This window comes from Melanerpes formicivorus, unplaced genomic scaffold (genome assembly GCF_026170545.1).
Source record: "Melanerpes formicivorus ecotype bairdi unplaced genomic scaffold, bMelFor1.0.p_v2 SCAF_3, whole genome shotgun sequence".
NCBI classification, from domain to species: Eukaryota; Metazoa; Chordata; class Aves; order Piciformes; family Picidae; genus Melanerpes; species Melanerpes formicivorus.
In genome coordinates, this window is record NW_027142355.1 from 34,088,869 (window position 1) to 34,111,560 (window position 22,692).

General features: G+C 43.2%; 1 protein-coding gene across 2 annotated transcripts in view; it reads left to right on the forward strand.

Moving 5' to 3' along the window:
* Positions 1-22,692, forward strand: part of TMEM117 (transmembrane protein 117) — a 304,918-nt gene that overhangs the window by 6,976 nt on the left and 275,250 nt on the right. Inside the window, exons 1-2 of one of the 2 annotated variants that reach the window (XM_068170303.1) lie at positions 14,552-14,761; positions 16,764-17,068. In XM_068170303.1, the coding sequence (XP_068026404.1) occupies positions 16,792-17,068 (277 nt within the window). In that variant the 5' untranslated portion in view covers positions 14,552-14,761; positions 16,764-16,791. Of the gene's footprint in view, positions 1-14,551; positions 14,762-16,763; positions 17,069-22,692 lie in introns of those variants that run through there. The other variant, XM_068170301.1, reaches the window with a different exon arrangement.

Genomic DNA, 22,692 nt, shown 5'->3' on the forward strand with positions numbered 1-22,692 from the left:
TCAAAGACTTCCTCAGTTAAACATTGCTGCTATTACAAACAGTTAAATGTAGTAACAAGGCAGATAGAATGATTCTGTGAACATGCATATTACATTTTCCTAACATTATGTGGAGGGGATCATGACCTTACTGAAACCACTAAGTCCCTCACAGACAGGACTGTGCTGGTAGGGAGTTTGTGAAATACTTTTAATGGCAGACATCTGGAATGAAAAACTAATGTGGCACTAGCATGGATCCAGTATTTTTCCTAGGAACTCAGTAGAAAGATGCTGGGCAACATTCCTGGCATACCTATTTTTGTTTTGTTTTAATAGTTACTTTAAATGAGTGCATTGAGTCATTGTGAAATACTCTCAGACAAAGCACCAGCATGTCCTGGTTATGGCAGGGACAGAGTTAGTTTTCTGGTACATTGCTGTGTTTTGGGTTTAGTATGAGAAGAGAGTTGATAACACACTGATGTGAGAGTAGCTGCTAAGCAGTGCTTATCCCAAGCTAATGATTTTTCACTTTCTTATGCTCTGCTAGTGAGCAGGTGCACAGGAAGCTAGAAGGGAGCAAGGCCAGGACAGCTGACCCAAACTAGCCAAAGGGATGTTCCATATGTAAACTGGAAGGGGTTGGTGAGGAGACGCCGTCTGCAACTTGGGGATTTGGCTGGGCGTCAGCCAGTGAATGGTGAGCAATTGTCTTGTGCACCACTTGTTTTGTGTATTCTACTGTTGTTATTATTTTATTCTTATTTCACCATCCTTTTCTGGCCTACTAAGCTGTCATTATCTCAAGTCATGAGTTTTAATTCCCCCCCCCCCCCACCCCGTCCCGATTCTCTCCCGCATCACACTGCGGGGTGGGGAGTGAGCAAGCAGCTGTGTGGTGCTTAATTGCACAACACTATACTGATTATGTGTAACTGTTTATCTTGTTTTCCATTAGTACAGAGATGGCTTTTGATAAGGTGCAGTTAGCACAAACTAATGCCAGATGAAGCAAACAAGATTCTGGCCAAGGCATTGTTTGAACTCATTGTTGAAAACACAAAGTCCTAAGGCACTTCCTCTCTTAACTAGAGTGTTGCAGAGCCTCTGGGCCTTGCTAAGGCTGTTTACTTTGTAGCCTAAGACTATCAATATTTGTAAAATTTAGTCTTTTGTCTTATATTCTTTGACATTTTCCCTATCTTTCTTGAGATCTGAGGTTCCTGCCTGTTTCTGCATGGTATGTGTGGTGATGAACATATTAGGTCCAATAGAATCGTACAACAGTTTGAGTTGGAAGGGACCTTCAAATGGATCTAGTCCAGACCTCCTGCAGTAATTAGGGACATCTTCCACTAGATCATGTTGCTTAGAGCCCTATCCAACCTTTAATGTTTTCAGGAATGGAGCATTTACGATCTCTCTGGGCAACCTGTTCCAGTGTTTCACAACCGTCAATTGTACAAAATGTCTTCATTATATCTAGTCTGAATCTACCCTCTTCTAGTTTAAAATCATTTCCCCTTGTCCTATCACTACAGGATCTAATAAACTGTCTGTTCCCATACCTCTTAGAATGCTCCTCTAAGTATTGAAAGGCTGCAAGGGGCCATAGAATCATAGAATCAATAAGGTGGGAAAAGACCTTAAACATCATCAAGTCCAACCTGTCACCCAAGACCTCATGACTACTAAACCATGGCTTCAAGTGCCATGTCCAATCCCTTTTTGAACACCTCCAGGGACGATGACTCCACCACCTCCCTAGGAAGCACATTCCAATGGCTAACAACTGCCTCTGTGAAGAACTTTCTCCTCACCTCAAGCCTAAACTTCCCCTGGTGCAGCCTCCTCTTGTTCTGGTGCTGGTTGCCTGCGAGAAGAGGCCAACCCCCACCTGGCTACAGCCTCCATCTCTTCTCCAGACTAAACAACACCACCTCTCCCAGCTTGTTCTCATAGGAGATATATTCTTCCATTCCTCTGATCATTTTTGTGGCCTGCTTCAACAGATTCACATTATTTCATGTACTGAGGATTCCAGGGCTCAATGCAGTACTCCAGGTGGGGGTCTTACCAGAGTGGAGCAGAGAGGCTGCTTGACCTGCTGGCCATGCTTCTTTTGATGCAGTTCAGGATTGCAATGGGCTGCAAGTGCATATTGCCAGCTCCTGTCCAGCTTTTTGTTCACCAATAACCCCAAGTTTTTCTCTGCAGGGCTTTTCTCAATCCTTTCATCACCCTGCCTATATTGATACCGAGATTTGGCTCAACCCACGTGCAGGACCTTGCATCTGGCCTTGTTGAATCTCATGAGGTTTGCACAGGTCCCCTTCTCAATCTTGTCTAGGTCCCTCTGGATAGCATCTCAGTCCTCAGGTATGTCAGCTGCACCACTCAGCTTGGTGTCATCTGCAAACTTGCTGAGGGTGCACTCGACCCTGCTAAGTCACTGATGATCATCTTAAACAATAGTAGGGACCCCTGAGGGACACCAGTTGTCACAAGTCTCCATCCAGACATCAAGCCATTGAGCACTGTTCTCTGAATGTGATCATCAAATTAATTCCTTATCCACCAAATACCAGGCTTCCTCTAATAGCTCCTTACATGCTTCTCAATGGTGTTTTACAGTCTTATCCAAACTTACAAAGAAATTAAGAAATGGTTGAAAATGTTTTTATCTGATTCCACTTTTTGATGTAAGCAACATGAGGATAAGCTAAGACATTCTGAGAGATGTCACAGCTGGGATGAAAGAACGGGAGGAACTAGGACAAAGGATTCCTCATGAAGTCCAACTTGCAGGAGAGCAATTCAGACTTTTCTCCTGTCACAACTGACACCAAGTTTCTACCCATAAATTATTACTCAAGAGTAGTAGCAAGAAAACAGTGGAAATTTCCCCCAAAGGGCTCCATGAAGCCAATTTGGGATTTTATTGCTAATTGTTTGCAGAAAGCATTCTAAGATGTGACAGAACAAAACTCTTACTTACCCATTAATGCTTACTGTTTAATAGACAAAACTGTGAAAGAAGGGTAGGAGAAAGACTTCAAGTGAAACCTGATGTGGTTCCCTTCTAGCATTTAAGACTGCTCTACTAGTGCTCAGCTCCTTGCCCTTAGTTTCCAGCAGAATAAAATCTTCACAGGCACACAAAAACCCAGATGTATGCTGTATCTCAGCATAAGCTGAAGGTCTCCAGTAAAACAACCAACCAACCAACAACAACAACAAACAAGAGAAGAGAAGAGAAGAGAAGAGAAGAGAAGAGAAGAGAAGAGAAGAGAAGAGAAGAGAAGAGAAGAGAAGAGAAGAGAAGAGAAGAGAAGAGAAGAGAAGAGAAGAGAAGAGAAGAGAAGAGAAGAGAAGAGAAGAGAAGAGAAGAGAAGAGAAGAGAAGAGAAGAGAAGAGAAGAGAAGAGAAGAGAAGAGAAGAGAAGAGAAGAGAAGAGAAGAGAAGAGAAGAGAATTAACCAGGTTGGAAGAGACCTTTGAGATCATTGAATCCAACCTATTACCCAACACTATCTAATCAAATAAACCATGGCACCAAGCACCCCATCAAGTTTCCTCCTAAACACCCCCAATGATGGTGACTCCACCACCTCCCCGGGCAGCCAATGGGCAATCACTCTCTCTATGAAGAATTTCTTCCTAACATCCAGTCTAAACCTCCCCTGGTGCAGCTTCAGACTGTGTCCTCTTGTTCTGGTGCTGGTTGCCTGGGAGAAGTGACCAGCCCCCATCTGGCTACAACGTCCCTTCAGGTAGTTGTAGACAACAATAAGGTCACCCCTGAGCCTCCTCTTCTCCAGGCTAAGCAACCCCAGCTCCCTCAGCCTCTCTTCATAGGGCTTGTGCTTGAGGCCTCTCACCAGCCTCGTTGCCCTTCTCTGGACATGTTCCAGCAAGTCAACATCTTTCCTAAACTGAGAGGCCTGGAACTGGACACAGTACTCGAGGTGTGGCCTAAGCAGTGCTGAGTACAGGGGCAGAATGACCTCCCTGCTCCCGCTGGCCACACTGTTCCTGATACAGGCCAGGATGCCATTGGCCCTCTTGGCGTCATCTGCAAATTTACTGATGATGGACTCAATAACCTCATCCAGATCATCGATAAAGATATTGAACAGGATGGGGCCCAGCACTGATCCCTGGGGGACACCACTAGTGACTGGTTGCCAGCTGGATGTGGCACCAGTGTGCCCAGGCAGCCAGGAGGGCCAGTGGCATCCTGGCCTGCATCAAGAACAGTGAGGCCAGCAGGAGCAGGGAGGTCATTCTGCCCCTGTACACTGCACTGGTTAGGCCACACCTCGAGTACTGTGTCCAGTTCTGGGCCCCTCAGTTTAGGAAGGATATTGACTTGCTGGAACGTGTCCAGAGAAGGGCAACAAAGTTGGTGAGGGGCTTGGAACACAAGGAGGAGAGGCTGAGGGAGCTGGGGCTGCTTAGCCTGGAGAAGAGGAGACTCAGGGCTGACCTTATTGCTCTCTACAACTACCTGAAGGGGGGGTGTAGACAGGCAGATGTTGGTCTCTTCTCCCAGGCAGCCAGCACCAGAACAAGAGAACACAGTCTCAGGCTGCGCCAGGGGAGGTTCAGGCTGGAGGTCAAGAGGAAGTTCTATACAGAAAGGGTGATTGCCCATTGGAATGGGCTGCCCGGGGAGGTAATGGAGTCGCCATCGCTGGAGGTGTTCAGGAGGAGACTTGCCAGGGTGCTTGGTTGCATGGGTTAGTTGGTTGGGTGGTGTTGGATGCTAGGTTGGACGTGATGATCTTGAAGGTCTCTTCCAACCTGGTTTATTCTAAGATTCTGAGATCACTGCTCTCTGGGCTCAGCTCTCCAGCCAGTTCCTAACCCAGCACAGAGTGCTGCTCGCCAAGCCACGGGCTGACAGCTTGGTGACTTGGACAGCAGCAGTGCTTCGTTTGAGTTCCAAAAGAGTACACTCATTGCTCTTATAAATGAAAGGAAATTTGATAGACAAAAAAAGAGGACATTCTGACTACCCTGCACTTTTCTTATTTATTCACTCAGGCACTTATTCAAAGTGCCTGTCCATTTTCAAGAGATTTCCAGCTGCTAAATAAATTATTACATTTATCATTGATTTGTGTTTTCTTTTTGGTGAGCTTCCTTTTTTATTTTTTCATTAGTGTGAGCTAAAAATAAAATGCATTTGTCACAGGCTACTCTATGGCCATTGAAAAAGAAGTGTATTTGCATAATGGATGCTGTATATCCCAATATGTCATGAGAGGAAGCTTTAAAGATAGGTCACAAAACTTGGTCCAGAACTAAACACCTGACAGCAAAACACACAGTCTAGGTGTAGCAGTATATATATGATTCTGTTATTAATTATTTTCAGGCTATTATTAGCTCTCTCCTGTTTAATATTGAGACATTTGAGTATTTTCAGTGAGATTATAGTTCTGATTCACCAAGGGCTACCATTTGGATAGTCATATTGAAGTTGTTAGCATGCAAGCTCATTTGTATTCCTGAGGTTTCATCCACTGCTTGGAAAAGCCATGATTTATACAAGGCACCTGTGTGTCTGCTTTGGCAGGGACAGATTTGCTCCTCAGTCTTAGTGTGGTGTCTTGGTTTGCCATAGCCTCTATCAAGACACCCAGTTTAGCAGTCAGTGCCTCCCAGTACTCCCTGCCTTGGTTGTGTTTCTGTGCCCCAGTCCAGCTAGCTGTACATGACAGTGCATGATCACACAGAATTGTCAGGGTGGGAAGGGACCTCGAGGATCATCAAGTTCCAACCCCTCTGCCATGGGCAGGGACACTTTCTACTAGATCAGGTTGTCCAGAGCCACATCCAGCGCAGCCTTAATAATACCCAGGGATAAAGCTTTCCACCACCTCTTTGGGCAACCTGTTCCAGTGTCTCACCACCCTTCTTTCTAGAAGAAATTCATTCTAATGTGTAATCTAAATCTACACTCCTCCAGCGTGGATCCATTCCCCCTAGTCCTATCGCTACCTAAAAAGTCCCTCACCAGTTTGCTTGTAGGCCCCCTTCATATACTGGAAGGACACAATAAGCTCTCCAACTCCTATTATTGTGTTAGATAACATACTCCCAATTTTTGTATGCAGAGATTTGAAAATAAAATTGATTTAATTGTTTGAGTTATCACACTGTGCTTGAGATTAAAAGCAGTAGTTTTGTCAAGATGCAAAATGTTTACATCATGCTACACCTACTTTTCACAGTACTATCACAGTATAACTAAGGTTGGAAGAGACCTCAAGGATCATCGAGTCCAACCTGTCACCACAGACCTCATGTCTAGACCATGGCACCAAGTGCCACGTCCAATCTCCTCTTGAACACCTCCAGGGACAGTGACTCCACCACCTCCCTGGGCAGCACATTCCAATGACAAACAACTCTCTCTGTGAAGAACTTTCTCCTCACCTCGACTCTAAACTTCCCCTGGCACAGCTTGAGACTGTGCCCCCTTGTTCTGGTGCTGGTTGCTGGAGAGAAGAGACTAACCCCTTCCCGGCTACAACCACCTTTCAGGTAGTTGTAGAGGGCAATGAGGTCACCCCTGAGCCTTCTCTTCTCCAGGCTAAACAATCCCAGTTCCCTCAGCCTCTCCTCACAGGGCTTGTGCTCAAGGCCTCTCACCAGCCTTGTTGCCCTTCTCTGGACACGTTCAAGTGTTTCAATGTCCTTCTTAAACTGAGGGGCCCAGAACTGGACACAGTACTCAAGGTGCAGCCTAACCAATGCAGAGTACAGGGGCACAATGACCTCCCTGCTCCTGCTGGCCACGCTATTCCTAATGCAGGCCAGGATGCCATTGGCCTTCTTGGCCACCTGGGCACACCGCTTTTTGTTCTAATAGAAATGGGATCAAGACACAGAGAATTTATATAACACAGTAAAGCCTTCAGACTTTTTTTTTTTTTTAACAGAAGCAATGTGTTCTTATCCTGGAGTTGTAGAAAGTGCAGTTGCTCATTGTACTTTGGAAGAACATCTTGAGATAAAGTGGTTGAAAACATCAGAGTTTTTTCATCCTATGTTTTTTTGTAAGGTTAGGAAATTACCCCTCTATATTTTTAATAATTTTTTTCTTTACTATTGAATAAACAAAAGAAAAAAAGTTACACTGGGGGTGTTTAAGTGGGGGCTGGATGAGGTACTTAGTGCCATGGTTTAGTTGATTAGATGGTGTTGGGTGATAGGTTGGATTTGATGATCTCCAAGGTCTTTTCCAACCTGGTTAATTCTATCCTATCCTATCCTATTCTATTCTATTCTATTCTATTCTATTCTATTCTATTCTATTCTATTCTATTCTATTCTATTCTATTCTATTCTTTTCCTATCAGAGAGTAATCTCAGGCTTGCTTACATAAAAAGAATATAAAGCTCATACTAAATAAAATATGCTATCTTTCTTACTACACTTCCACAACATTAAAACATATTTTCTTTTCCCAAAGACTTTCTGTTACCAGTTACTATTTTCTGATCTTTTGCCTTCCAGCTTTAATTCTACTTTCCTGAAATCATCTTTCACTATTGCAATAAAATTGAACAGTGTGGCTAAGCAGTATCCAGGGAGATCTGAACTCAGATTACCCCTTTCCTTAATTTGTTTTCTCTAATTCTGTATATGCAACTATCAAAGTAGCTGCAAGCTGATTATTCCTTTCTTATCCTAGTACAGACATCACATGTAGCTGCTCTATTAGTTGAAAACATCCATATGGCCAGCAGATGCACTTAAAAGGTATTTAATTAGTGGTGTAAATTCGCCTCAGTAGACAGTTCTTCTTCAGAGTTTATCTAGGCTAGGTGTGTACTGTCAGTTTGAAATTGGTATAGATTATTTGAAGTAGGGTCAGACTTACTTGGAATAAATTTGGTTAGGATAAACAGAAGTACTTCATTCAGGTTTTGTTTATCATTTGACTATCAGCTTTGAATGTTCCAGGACAGCTTTTGCTTTAACTTTAGTAAGCCCCACATGACTTGGCTTCAGGACTGATGATCTGTTTTGTAGTATGCAAAAGGTCACTTAAAGTTCTGATTCTCCTTGTGCTTTTTGTCCCAAGTTCCACTGGTACTGGTGTTGCAAAATCATATGTATGTATTAATTTCTGCTCAAACTTTTATTTTTGTGATTTAATCTATCAGCAATAATGAAACCATGCCTTAAGTTTATCTTGGTAAACTAAAACTAGCTTGCGAGGATCAGAAATTGCATGTCATATCATTATCACCCATTTCCCAAGATTCCACTAATCTTTCTAGGTAGAGTGTCATTTATATTTGTTAACATATATATTGGACCACTTTTTTTGCCTTTTCCCCCCCTGCCTTATAGAAGCAGTAGATATAATTTGGTCCTATTCACACTTTCATGTGGTTTGAAATGTTTTAGGCTGTACCCAAGTAGTCAGAGTCCAGAGGTTTAGTGACAGAAATGTGTCCTTTTACCATTATCTTTAGTTTTCCTCATCTTGGATAATTTGCAGTCTCTTTCTTGTGTCACTGATGAAAAAGGCTAAATAGAACCCAAAATATGGTCCTTTACCATGACTCAGAAGCTTGTGAGTTCATCTTTGTATTGCATATAATGTTGATTTTGTGTCATTATTTCATTCAAGTGTCAGCAGGTATCTGATCACATAAATACCTGGAAGAGTTCAGGTATATATTTAGGTACTGACCTAACCAAACAAATGCATTTTATCCTATAATGGCATCAGAACAGTTTTTCAGAGTGTGCGCTGTCAGCTCATGTTATTGCTGGTTGTTCTTGCAGAAACAGATGCACTGGTTAGGCCAAGTTCACCACTAAATGTGGTGATTACTCAGACTTACAGTGTGCATGTGGAGGAGGGGGATTACATGGCTGCACAGCCTGCACCACTGTCTTCCATTTGATTATTCTGGTTCTTCTCCCTTTCACTTCTTTCAGTAGTTGAACCTGCCTCTCCCAGATTTTTGCTCATGCTCAGTGTCAGCCTGGGAAGCCTGTAATTAAGTAGGTCATTCTAGTCACCCTTTAAATATTGCTATAACATTAACATTCTCCTAGGTCTGTGAAATTTCCTCAGCATTTCAGAAGTTGTTGGGAAGCAAATGTAATGGTTAACATTCCTGTCTATCACATCTTTCATTTGTTTTCTAATAGCCATAATTTAGCAATAAATGTTTAATGTAAGTTGCTGCTGTTGGTTATCCTTCCCAATTATTGATTTAATGGAAAGTATTTCAGTGTTGCATAATGTGAAGGCACTGTTTATGTTTTCCAAATATGCAACAGAAATATTCCTGCCATTCCATTTCCCTTCAGACAATTCTATTTTTTCACATCTAGTAATAAAGCAGTGCTGCTATTTGCAGTGTCATTATTGCTGATTAACTTAACATTCTCACTTCCCATGGCGTATATATATATATAGTTTTGCCTTTTCTGTCTTTTAAGTTCTTAAATTATTTAACTCTTTCATTATATACTAACTGTTGTCAGCTTTTGATTTTTCTCCATTCATTTCATGTTTTAATGTGCTACTTTCTTTTCCTCTAGACAGCAAAAAATGAGTTGGGGATACAGATAACGAATCAGTCTTAAGTAGTATAGCTGAGACAGGTTGCTGTAACCATGACTGGGAAATGTCAAAGTAATTTGTTCCAGGGTTGTTTTGCTTTAATTTTTTCTTGCAGGTGTGCTGGATCTGGCCAGGGATTCAGTTAACTTTCGTCATGGCAGTGATACTGTGCTGTGTTTTGGGTTTGTGGCTAAAACCAGTGTTGAAAACATGCTGATGTTTTGGTTGTTGCTGAGCAAGGCTTGCACAGGATCAAGACTGTCAGTGACTCCCACTCTGCCCACACTCCCACCCCAGCAAATAGGCTGGGGATAGGCAAGAAGTTGGGAGGAGACAGAGCCAGGACAGCTGACCCCAGGTGACCAAAGGGATACTCCATGCTGTATGATGTCATGCCCTGTAATATAACTGGACAGAGGTTAAAAGGGTGGGATGGGAGTTGGTTTCAAAGCTATCAGAGACTGACCAGGCATCAGTCTGCTTGTGAGCCTTGGTGAGTGATTGCCTTAGCATCTATCACTTTTTTGCTTATGCTCACTTACTGCATTTTATTAATTATCAACTTTTTTTTCCCCCTCTCCACTTATTAGTCATCTTTTTCTTTTTTCCTGTTCTATCCCCTCTCTCACTGCAGGGGGAGATGGGGGGAGTGAGCTGGAAGATTTGCGGGTACTTACCTGCTGGCTGGGGTCAACCCCCAACAGCAGGATGGAATAAAAATTAATTAGGAGCACAATCTCTGAGTAATGGGGTTTTGAGGAAATTAAGTCATTTTTCCAAGCAGCAAGCCAGGGAAGAGGCATTTATGCAACCACAGATGAAAGGAGTAGGAGGAGAGGTTGAGAGACCTTGGGCTGCTTAGTCTTGAGAAGACGCAAGGGAAAGGATCTTACTGAAGTGTCTAAAAGCCTATCAGAAAGCAGTAAAGATGAAGCCAGACTCGTAGTGTTATCCAGTGAAAGGATGAGAGGCAATGACAAGCTGAAAGAGTGGCAGTTCCATTTAACTTAGGGAAAAAAACCCTTCTACTGTGGGGGTGTAACATAGTAACATGTTGCCCAAAGGGGTTATGGGGTCTCCAACCTTAGATATACTTAAAACCCAACTGGATACAGCCCTGCTTTGAGCCGAAGGCTGGACCAGAGGCTCTCCAGAGATCCTTTCCAGCCTGTTGTGATTCTGTGAATTTTCATGGGTGTTAAGAGAGTCACAGTTCTGTGGATCAAGCAGTCAAGAACATAGTATAAAGGCAACATGGTATGTCATAGGACTTTCTCAGTTGAAGCATATTTTTCCAGTCTTCAGGATTACCTTGCAGCCCTAGATACACAGTATTTTGTAATTAATTGCATTTTATTTCTTTCATTATTTATTAAATAGAGCAATTACACAAGTTTTTTATAGTTTGGATCTGCAGCTTTTTCACTGGCAAAACTAGCATTTTTGCTTTGACATAGAAAAGCATGGAAACCTGTCTTAATGCAGCATCATTATTTTGGAACACACTGTGGCCTGGCACGTGCTCCTGCATCAGACAGTTGTCTGTGGCAGCAGAGTCTTGAAAGGGAACTGACCAGTTACAAACTAATGTGCAGAAGGCTGATTCCTTATATCTGAGTATAAAATGACTCCACAGAAGTTGATACTGCAGTAAGATATATACACAGGTATTTGATGCTCACAGCTCTCAGCTGGAAACGGAGTGTCTGACGATAGCCTTCACACACATGCTATTTCATAATAGGACCACTGGTAAACCAGTTCAATTCACAGATATCAAACTCAGCATTTCAAGGTGAATTACTGTTCTGATTTGTCCTGCTCTTTGCTGGCCTTTTAGTTTCTTGACAATTTTGTAGGTAAGTTTGTTTATATTCTGCCCATCTGTCCGGACCTCGACAGGCTGGACAGAAGGGCAGAATCCAACGGCATGAGATTTTACACATCCAAGTGCCGGGTTCTGCACATTGGCCACAACAACCCCATGCAGTGCTACAGGCTGGGGTCAGAGTGGCTGGAGAGCAGCCAGGCAGAGAGGGACCTGGGGGGGGTACTGGTCGATGGCAGGCTGAACATGAGCCTGCAGTGTGCCCAGGCAGCCAAGAGGGCCAATGGCATCCTGGCCTGCATCAAGAACAGTGTGGCCAGCAGGAGCAGGGAGGTCATTCTGCCCCTGTACACTGCACTGGTTAGGCCACACCTTGAGTCCTGTGTCCAGTTCTGGGCCCCTCAGTTTAGGAAGGATGTTGACTTGCTGGAATGAGTCCAGAGAAGAGCAGCAAAGTTGGTGAGGGGTTTGGAACACAAGCCCTATGAGGAGAGACTGAGGGAGCTGGGATTGCTCAGCCTGTAGGAGACTCAGGGGTGACCTTATCACTCTCTACAACTACCTGAAGGGAGGTTGTAGACAGGCAGATGTTGGTCTCTTCTCCCAGGCAGCCAGTACCAGAACAAGAGGACACAGTCTCAGGCTGCACCAGGGGAGGTTCAGGTTGGATATTAGGAAGAAGTTCTATACAGAGAGAGTGATTGCCCATTGGAATGGGCTGCCCAGGGAGGTGGTGGAGTCGCCGTCATTGGAGGTGTTCAGGAGGAGACTTGATGGGGTGCTTGGTGCCATGGTTTAGTTGTTAAGGTGGGTTGGATTGGTTGATGGGTTGGACACGATGATCTTGAAGGTCTCTTCCAACCCGGTTTGGTTTATTCTAAATAAAGGTTTATTGGTTTATTCTTCTATTTCTGGCATTTCCTGGTCTTTAGTGAGTGGGCATGATCAGTCTTGTCTACTTAGATTATTTGTTAATTGTTGCTATTCAGGTATGTATGTCATCAACTAAATATTGATTGCTTGATTAAGAAAAAAACAGGAATAGGAATGGTCCATCTTTTATTTTTTTTTTTTAAATATATATATTTATATGAGTGACAAAATAGGAGCTGCTTCTAAGCAAACAATCACAAAAGGAAGTTTGGGAGAGGTATATGGTGCAGTTATGCTTTTGGTTACTTTAATGGAAAATAAAGGAAAAATAAATTCTTTTCCTTTGATTGGCTTCAAAAACTTTCTCACTGATTTGCTATCTGAAAAAAAATGTTTGTGAATGCTTTGTAGTTATGAGTTTCCATCTGACCTGCAGAGAATCTTTTTTACTGTGTAGATGCATGAGAGTGTGATCCCTTTTGTGGTGGGTGCTGCCTCCTTTTCTGTGGATTCTAATATGTTGAACGGGAGGAAACAGTTCTGCAAGTGTAGCAGGGCACACAAAACTGTTGCATGAACAGGCAGTGCTGCATGCTGTATTTCTGTACTCTCTCGCTGCAAATGATTTTCTTTTTCTTGTCTCTGAATATTTTAGTTTATTTTAGTAGTGTTAAATGTTGAATATTGCATCATTCCACGTAAAGCTGAGGGTCTCGTAGGTTATTCTACTGGCAGAGATAACCACAGAATCACAGAATAATAAGGGTTGGAAAGGGACCCCTGGAGATCATCGAGTCCAACCCCCCTGCTAGAACAGGTTCACCTAGAGCAGGCTGCACAGGATGGTGTCCAGGCAGGTTTTGAATGACTCCAGAGAATGAGACTCCAACACCTTTCTGGGAAGCCTATTCCAGTGCTCTTATCATATTCAGAGTAAAGAAGTTCCTCCTTGTGTTCAAGTTTGTGCCCACTGCCTCTTGCCCTGAAGAAAGTCTGGCCCCATCATCCCTGACACCCATCCTTTAATTATAAGCATTGATAAGATCCTCTCTCCAGTCTTCTTCCTTGTAGAATTCCTGGCAAAGTTTCTATATTCTTCCAAATTTTTCCACATACTGTGGACCATAAAGTGGTGATTGTCAGATACCTTCAGTACAGTTACAGTCATTTACAAAAATACATAAAACTATATTGCCATAAGTACAGAAGGGATTCACAAATCTTTATCTGGTGCTTGTTCTGGTTGTGCTGGTCTTTCACAACATGAGTCACCTAAAGGCCCTTCTACACTGCTCTGTGGACCTCAGCCACATTCTGCTCTCTGCCTGAAGCAGACAAATATATAGCCATGTTTTAAGTTTCATGTCATATTTCAGACACCTGATCCAATGCAGTTACCTGACTTCTCACAACAGTGCACTGAGACTGTGCCTAGCAGCTTCAAGTTGATTTTACCCCTGTTCAGCAGTGACAGAACAGGTATATATTGCATTAAGACCCAGTCATAATGCACTTCTAAGAGCATCCTGTAAGTGCTTTCCTATGATGTCAGCAGTACCAGCACACTGGCACTAGGGACCACATCCCACATAAAAGGCTTTGGCTGACAATTCGGCTGAAGTGCAATGTCAACAGCTCCGTCAGGCTGCGTGGAGGCATTCTGCCCGACAAAGAGACGGTACCGGCTGTGTGTGCACCCTGAATAGGCTGTGGCCTCATGATAGTCCTCTCCCGCGTATGCAAAATGGGTGTAGACCCCCTCCCAAACATTAAGGTTTCCCCAAGTCTTCTTGAGTGCTCTGGCTATTATTGCCAACCCTGTGCTTTTGCTTTGGGGTCACACATCTCCAGATCTGACCTCGTATTCCCCGTATTTGTAATTTTCTACAGCTAATTTACTTAATCCCGAAGCCTGACCGGTGGGAATTGAGCGTCGTGCCAGTTTCGTTCACCTGCCCCGGCTGGATAAGCCCCCGTGACTCCCAGGCCACCATTTTCCAGGGTGAATAAAGACACCCGCGGAAACAACGCGCACGCCGCGGGTCCTTGCTGGCATGCACCGGAGGAGAGTCGGGCACGGACAGGCACGGGCGCCAGGGTCGCCGGGACCCTGCCGCAGCGGCGCCGCCCGCTGTCGCCGCGGCTGCGGCACTGCCGGGACCAGCGCGGCCGCGCTCCCTCCCGCGGCGCTCGCCCGCGCACCGGAGCGGAGGGGAGAGGAGGGGCGCAGCCGCTCCCGCCGCCGCAGCCGCTCCCTCCCCGCGGCGGCCGGGGGGCGGGACGCCGCGGCCGCGCCAGCGCTGCTGTCAGCGCCCAAGGGGCTGGAGGGGCCCTGCCGGCCGCGGGCAGCTGCCAGGGGGTGCCGGCGCGCAGCGGCGCGGAGCGGGGCCGCCCGCTGCTGAGAGCCGCACCGCAGCAGGCGCCGAGCCGCGCCGCTGCAGCACCGCGCCCGCGTTGCCGGATCCCCCATCGCGGTGAGTGAGGCGGGCAGGGGACAGCGGGCGGGCAGCCGCGGCGCTGCGGGGGCCCGTGGCCCTGTGCCCCTGCGGGGCGGCGGCTATGGGTTCCCAGGTGTGCGCCGCAGGCAGAGGGAAATGGGCCAATTTAACAGGTTGCGATGGGCGTGCGGGTCGCGGCTTTCTCGGCACCCGCATTTTTGGCGTTGGGGTAGTCGACAGCAAGCTCGTTGTGAGGGATTTAGCACTGCTGCTATTGCAAATACTGGCTCCTCATGCTGTAGAACGCTTCCCAGGAAGCTGCGTCTTCACTTGAGTGTCTAATAACTCTCGAGTATCCGACAGCTGCCAAAAATGCCTGGACGCATATAGTTGTTTATCTCCAGCCCCATTCGGGCATTAAGGTGGTTCATACAGAAGGAAATATGGAAACTTTTCTTCCCATTAACAGGAAGGTAAAAAAAAAAAAAAGGTCATAAAAAGCTTTGACCATCCTTATGGCTCTAAAGGTGGTTTAATGTCCCCCAGGTGATATTTTTTTCAGGCTGCTGGGCATTGCAATGGCTCTTGCTTTAAATCACTTTTAATAAAGTTTCCGAATGGCTGACGCTTCCTTGTGCCAAACTTTTAAACTCTCAGATGTGATTTTTGGTTTTGTTTCTCATATGTAATTTATGCACAATGGGGCATTGTTAATTTCTGATGTTTACGGAATGCATTGTCTAAATCAACTGTGAGGTTCTTTTATCCTTTCGATTTAATGAGTACAGGATTCTTGCTAATTTTACTCTTTGTTACGGAGTTGAATAATTTTGAAGGGACTACCTACAGGGAGACATTGTAATTCAAGACATTTCTAAGTTTGCAAACGGGTACTTAGTCAGAAGTCCAAGAAGAGATGAGTAATTCTTTGGGGTTTTTTTTAGGTCTTTTGCTGTAATTTGGGTTTGGGACTTTGTTTTTTTTTTTTTCCTTGCAGGCATATGACATTTACAGAAATCTGTGCTGTTCAGTTAAGTACACTGTATCCTTCAAGGATTGTGCTGTAATAAACAAGCAGTGTTATTAGATACTCTTTTATTGTTTTTTTTTTCTTTCTTCTTTGCCTCCTACACTCTGTGTCCCTTGAATGATTGTGGTGTTCCAAAACACAAAGGCCTTGTATCTTTCTGTATACAAAGCAGTTCAACAGGATGAAACAAATAATTTGTAGGGAATAATAGAGAAAGAAGTCAAATGACAAACAACCGAGACATTAGCCATGCTCACTTGCATTTTTCTGTGACTGTACTCCATAGCTAGGCAAGTTTCAAAATACAGTTTTGGTACAAAATGGTCTGTGCTGAGGTCACTCTTCATTTTCCAGGTTTGAAAAGTACGCTTCATTTAGTTGTAGGTGTACTCCCTGAAGTCAGTGAAAAGACTTCCACAGACTTGCCTGACCTGCAAGGATTAGTTCTATCTGCTTTTGCATTCTGTTTTTTCTCATGCAAACACAAGTTTCTAATGTTGCTGGGATATATGCTGAGAGTTGAAGCAGTGGAAGGCATCACTGGCCTTATGGTCCTTTTCCATCTTTCTCCTCCAAGTAGAAAGATTTGGTTTAGACTTAGTGTGAACATTTGTGAAAAGTGTGTTGTGTTTTTTGGAAGGTGGCTGGAAAGGCACTCTGCCGAGTTTCGTGTAGCTGGTCATGTTGTCACATGCTGTGTTTTCACGCCCCATTCTGGAGCTGGTTTTTGCAAGACATAATATAGAAGTGTTTGAGACTCAAAATCCTGTGCTGTAATGTGTCTGTGCCTGTTTGTTGTTTTTACATTAGAATCCTCAGGAATTTCATGTTTTCTCAACCTCCTAACAGTACCTTTTGACTGCAACTTTCACTGCTAGTCGCTTAAAGATGACTGATGAGATAGTTACAGTGATTTGAATTTTGTAATGTGCAGGTATCTCCTAAGCTCCAAGAATTCTAGGTGTATATATATATCTATAACATTGTGCATTTGTGTCTTTCATATAGGCAAAGAACAGTTCTGCAGTGTCTGAGGATGGATAAAGACTTCCGCTACTACTTCCAGCATCCGTGGTCTCGCTTAGTTGTGGCTTACTTGGTGATCTTCTTTAACTTCTTAATATTTGCTGAGGACCCAGTATCTCACAGTCAGACGGAAGCCAATGTTATTGTTGTTGGTAATTGTTTCTCCTTTGTAACAAATAAATACCCTGAAGGAGGAGGCTGGAGATTTTTGAAGGTGTTTCTGTGGCTGCTTGCAATTCTCACTGGACTGATAGCTGGGAAATTTCTCTTCCATCAGCGCCTGTTTGGTAAGTTACTTGATGCCCCTGCTGACTTCCTGATAGTGACTTTCTGACTTCTTTTAACTTTCTACTCACTCCCATTTTGTAAAATTTGCTATTAATTGCTTCAAGTGTTTAGAGCTGTATAAAACTCTGTGCATCAAAACTTACATCATTGTGGAAATGAATGCCACTCTACTTCTGTGAGCATACTTTACAATAATTCCGGTCAAAAAAAGGGCTAAAAATAGTGAACATTGACTTATTTTAAGTACTTGAGAGGTCAGTGATTTTCAGTATTATAAAAACACTCCTTTGCATATTCAGACTGGGTTTTTACATCTTACTATAATTTTCTCAGCAATATAGAATAGAATAGAATAGAATAGAATAGAATAGAATAGAATAGAATAGGCTGGAAATTACCTTTGAAGTCATTGAGTCCAACCTATCATCCAACACTATCTAATCAACTAAACCATGGCACCAAGCACCCCATTAAGTCTCTTCCTAAACACCTCCAGTGATGGTGACACCTCCACTTCCCTGGACAGCCCATTCCAAGGGCAAATCACTCGTTCTATGTAGAAAAGGTATTGTTCCTTGGGGTGACAGCACTTCATGTCTTACCAAAAGTCATACAAGTACAAGCAGAGGTTATTAGTAGAGCTGTGCTGAAGAGCTCCTATGTGAAAATGTGGATTCTGGAGAAGCAGGACCTGTCTCTTAGGACAAGAAAGAGGGAGTGAAATGGGAAGGTAGGAAATGGAAAAAAAAACCCATGGCAGTAAATACTTTCATGCACAAGGTGTGACTAAACTGGGGGATTAACTGCACATGAACTGACTGAAAGGAATGGAATGACCCTGGTGGAGTTGCCAGGGGAGGTGGTGGAGTTGCCCGGGGAGGTGGTGGAGTTGCCGTCATTGAAGGTGTTCAGGAGGAGACTTGATGGGGTACTTCGTGCCATGGGTTAGCTGTTTGGGTAGGTTGGATTGGTTGATGGGTTGGACACGATGATCTTGAAGGTCTCTTCCAACCTGGTTTGGTTTATTCTAATAAAGGTTTATTCTAATAAAGGTTTATTCTAAATGCTGAGACTGAGAAGTCAGATGTAAGTATATATGGATACAAAGATACTTGTAATTACCTTAACTAAGTCATGTAGTAAATGTACAAAATCTTGCATCTGAGGGCTCAAGGCTGTCTCTTAAGTTTTAGACACAAGTAGAAGTCCTGGAAAAGATTACTTTGCTCCCACCATCTGCACTGTTCTTTGAAACATCTGGTTCCAGGTGTATCATTGCTGGTCTAGATGTCTAGATGGTCTAGATATTCTTGTACTGGTAGGGCTGTGGGTGTTTTCTGGACCATGTCAAAGCACATGAGTGCTAGGCCATTTCCTTAGTCTGTCTCATTCTATTAAGAGAAAGAGAGAGCTGCTATAGTTTCAATAAATCAAACGTAAAGCTGTTATGTTAAGGATTGAATAAGAAAAGCCACATTAAGAGACTTTTCTTACTACAGACTTCACTTGGAGCTGTTATTGTGCAAGATAGTTGAGCATCTTGATGGCCATTTGGTGGACATTTTGCCATAATGTAGTTGTAAAATGTCCCCATAAAGAGGCCATTTTACCTCAATGCCTGAGTTCTGGAACAGACACTGCCACAATAATGTTTTCAATTCTAGCTTCCACAACTGAGCAATGATTTTGTTAAATTGGAGAAAATGAGGGAAAAGTAATGAAAGTGATGATAAAATTGGAAAAGAAGGCCTATAATGAGATGATAAAGGGAAGATTAGAGAGTGACTTGCTGAAATTTGACTTGAAGGACAAAACCTTCAGGACAGCAAATGTATTGCAAGGTCCTGAGTTTAGAAGTGGCAAATTGCCAGCACTATATTTTTACTTTCCAAACTGAGTGGAACAAGTTGTTACAGGATGTGGTTTCATCAAGATGTGAATCTTTGGGAATATGTCCTAGTGTGACTAAAGAGCAACTCTCTTTCTTCTATATAGGTAGGCTATTATGATAACTGCTCCTGGCTTATTAACTGTGTCATAGATAGGACATGGCTTAACATAAATTTTAAAGTGACTGCCAAATGGAGAAGGTCTGCCCATCCTTCAGCATCTGCTGCATTGTGCTTTTGTGCAGTTGCTCAGTGAAACACGAGAGGGAACTCAACCCACATTAGCAGCACCCATCTTAATTCTGTGGGGATCATATATCTGATCATACTGATGTTTGTGGCAGCACAAAGATGGGATCAACATTGGGAGGAATAACAGGCAAGAGATTTCTACCCTGAGGGCAGTTGCTGGCTTATGGATATTTATGGCTATGGTCTGGGTGACCAATATGAGTCTAGGGTACAGTCTGATTTGAGGTTAGTTGCTGCACATTGAGTTTCGTGTCAATTTGAACCAATGGTGAACTGCCACAGTCACATCTTCCTAACCCCAGCCACATCTTTTCTGTGCCTCTTCAAGCTAGGGTTGCTGTTAATGTGGTGGAGCAATGAGCCACCTCAAGCAGCTGATCCCATGGAAAACCAGTTGCTTCTGTTGTCATCTATAGCAGTTCCTTGAACTGGTACAATTACTTGAGTGCCAATCCTGATGTAGTGGCAAAAGACTGTGCATCCAGGATAACTGGGGACCATGGCAGCCCTGCCTTCTGTTGGCTTGAGTGCTGTGGGACTGCACCCACACAGTGTGTGAGTGGAAATGTGGTGTTGTTTGTGATACACTGCGAGCAGATGGTAGTCCGTGTGACTGAAGAGCTGACTGTACTGCTGATTGATGTGGCCATGCTAGATGTAAACTAGCTAGTATGGATAAAATGATTGCATTGGTGTGATGATGATGTGGGTTTACAGCTTGAGTGTATCTCTGGATCTTGAGCCCCTGCTGAAATCTTTCCTGGCAGTTATTTGCTGCTATTTTTATGCCTTTCCTTTTGTTGAGATCTTCACTGAGTATGCCCTCTGGAACTGCTGGCATTAAGCGCTTTATGAATTCATCTCTTCATTGCTTTTAATTTCCCTAGTCTATCTTTTTAAGCAGCTGCTACTTCTGTAACTTCAGTATTTTTTTATTTATTTAATCTTTTCTTTCGTGTATAATTGATTGGAACAATTCTATTTTTTTTTTTTTTAATGCTTGTTAATTTTCTCCCCCTCTCTGATAAATTATGTTTGTAGAGGAATTTGTGACTGGCTGTTTACTGTGGTCTGTGTAGAACTACTTGCAGTCAGGAAACCAAATAGCACCAGTCAATCTTCCCATGTCAGATCTTGGCTCACTGTGTAGGCTGCAAATTGAAATTGAGAAGGATTAATCTGCACATCTCACTTTAGATGCAGAGCAGTGGAAAGGATTTTCTTTCTCTATGCCCTTTCTGCTCTTTTGTCCCTTGTCTTCTGTATTTCTTGCTGCTGAGTTTGCAGCACTGGAAAAATAGTGTAGCTGGAACTACGTCATGATACAGTTTACCATCTGTGACAGTCACTGATAGCCACGACTGTCATGAACTATAAAGATAATAGAAATATGTTCAAGCATGTTATACTTCTAGTAGTGGAAGGACAAGGGTGCTGGAAACATTATTTAGGATTTATCTCTCAGAGTTGTAGAGAGATAAGGCAGAAGGTAAACTATATTGTTGAGCAGCAGAGATCTTGGCTAGAGGATGAGGTGGGATGTTTTCTGTTGATAATACTCATTGCAGCCTTTGACAAGTAACATTTTCAGGGACTTCTTGAAGACACTGTGACTTAAACCAAGATTAGAAAACAATTATATTTCTTCATTTTCAGTCAAGAAGTAACATCATTTGAGAAGCATCTCTTGTGATAAGTATTTCCAGGGAAAACAGCCTTTATCCAGTACATTCTTTGTATCTTTATGGTGTGTGGTCAGAACAAACAGCTTTTTAAAACTGGCTTTTGGCTGTTATGCACAGTATGCCTTTGATTCATCACTAAGCATAGCTTCTGTTTGGTTAGGTATGGTGTTCAGCCATACTTTTATATTGCAATGGAAAACATAAGGCCATAGATGAGTACTGGAAGTTTGGGGAAATAAAAATTAAAGATATAGCACCTCTGTTATTTTTTGCTCTGCATGAGAGAGTTACTTGAGGCAGGGAAAAGTAGTGACGTGATGGTTAAACCTAAACTGCGCCTGAACTGTCACAAGTTTGGACGTGGCACTTGGTGCCACGGTTTAGTAGTCATGAGGGTTTCAGGTGACAGGTTGGACTTGATGATCTTTGAGGTCTTTTCCAACCTTGTTGATTCTATGATTCTAAGTGACTTCCTTACACTTATTGGAGATTTCTTGATTTATTTTTGGCTTTATTAAAAGCAGAAAGAGCTTACAAGCTGACCCCATTTGGTGACACAACCCATTTGGAAAATGCATGCAGATCTTAAATCCTGACTTAAAAGAATTCCTGAATAAGCACTTGCACATTTGTCATATTGCTCAGGGCCACTGTCTGGAAAATAACAGCGTTTAACGTGCAGAAAGTGCATGTTTTAATCAGCAGCATCCCAGCTCATGCTCATGCAGTTCTGTACTCCAACCTCAGGCCCAAGTCCTGAGTTCAATGGAAAGTCTTTTAGTCCAAAGTCCAGGCTGTGCATTTTGCATCAGGGCATATACATATGCTCTATTATGTAAATTTAGAGTCATCATTCATTTGAATAGACTTCTAGCAGTATGGATAAATTGGCAATATCCTCAGAAAAATGATATCTTAATTTTTTTCAGTCCGGCATCTCTGGCTGTTTCCCATGTGTAATAATCCTTAGCTTATGCTGGGTATTAATACAGCAGTTTTTAAAATCATACTTATTGCAAAATGTGCATGTGTCTACCTGTCCGTTTTCCTGACTCTAAGTGATCATAAAGACCTACTAAAATCTGATTAAAAACCTGTGATTAATGGGACGGAGATTGGAGTCAATACAGCTGACCAATATGATCGAGTATTGTTCCTTTATTGTTCCAGTGTTGTAGGCCTATAGGGTGAGCATAGTGAGTACAGCACAGTAGTGTAAAGCAAAGAAGGTGGGAAAGGAAAGGAAAAGTGCGTAGCAAGGGAGCTTCTACAACTTATATAAACTTGGAGAGCCTCGTTGGCATGGCTTCATTGGTTCCCTCTGAGTGACCACACATCGCACTACTATAGATCATTGGTCCAACTACTAATGACACATGAGGTTGTTGATGGAGGTGCATGTCCTGTTGTCCCAAGATAACTTTCTGTGTTTATAGCTACCAGTGTCCTGTTTTAGTTACATGCTGCAGGCACAGCACTGTTTTGCCACACTGCTAGCTGGCTCTGCACTTCTGCTGAGCATGGCTTACCACCATGTCAGGCTCTAGGCCTGCACTGCCAGATTGCTCACACTGCTCATCGCTGGCATTGCCACATGTGATTACAGGGATTAGATGTTATTCAATTGCCAATGAGTGTGCCTGGATTGGTATTCATACGGTCTTTTCTAAATGATGTGGATGGAAACTAAATACTTAATGTATTATAAGAAATTAGGGAAAACAAGAGGTACAGAACTAAAGCCGTTATTTCTTAAAACAGGGAAATCAGCATGGTGTTGCAAGAAAATTAGACCTC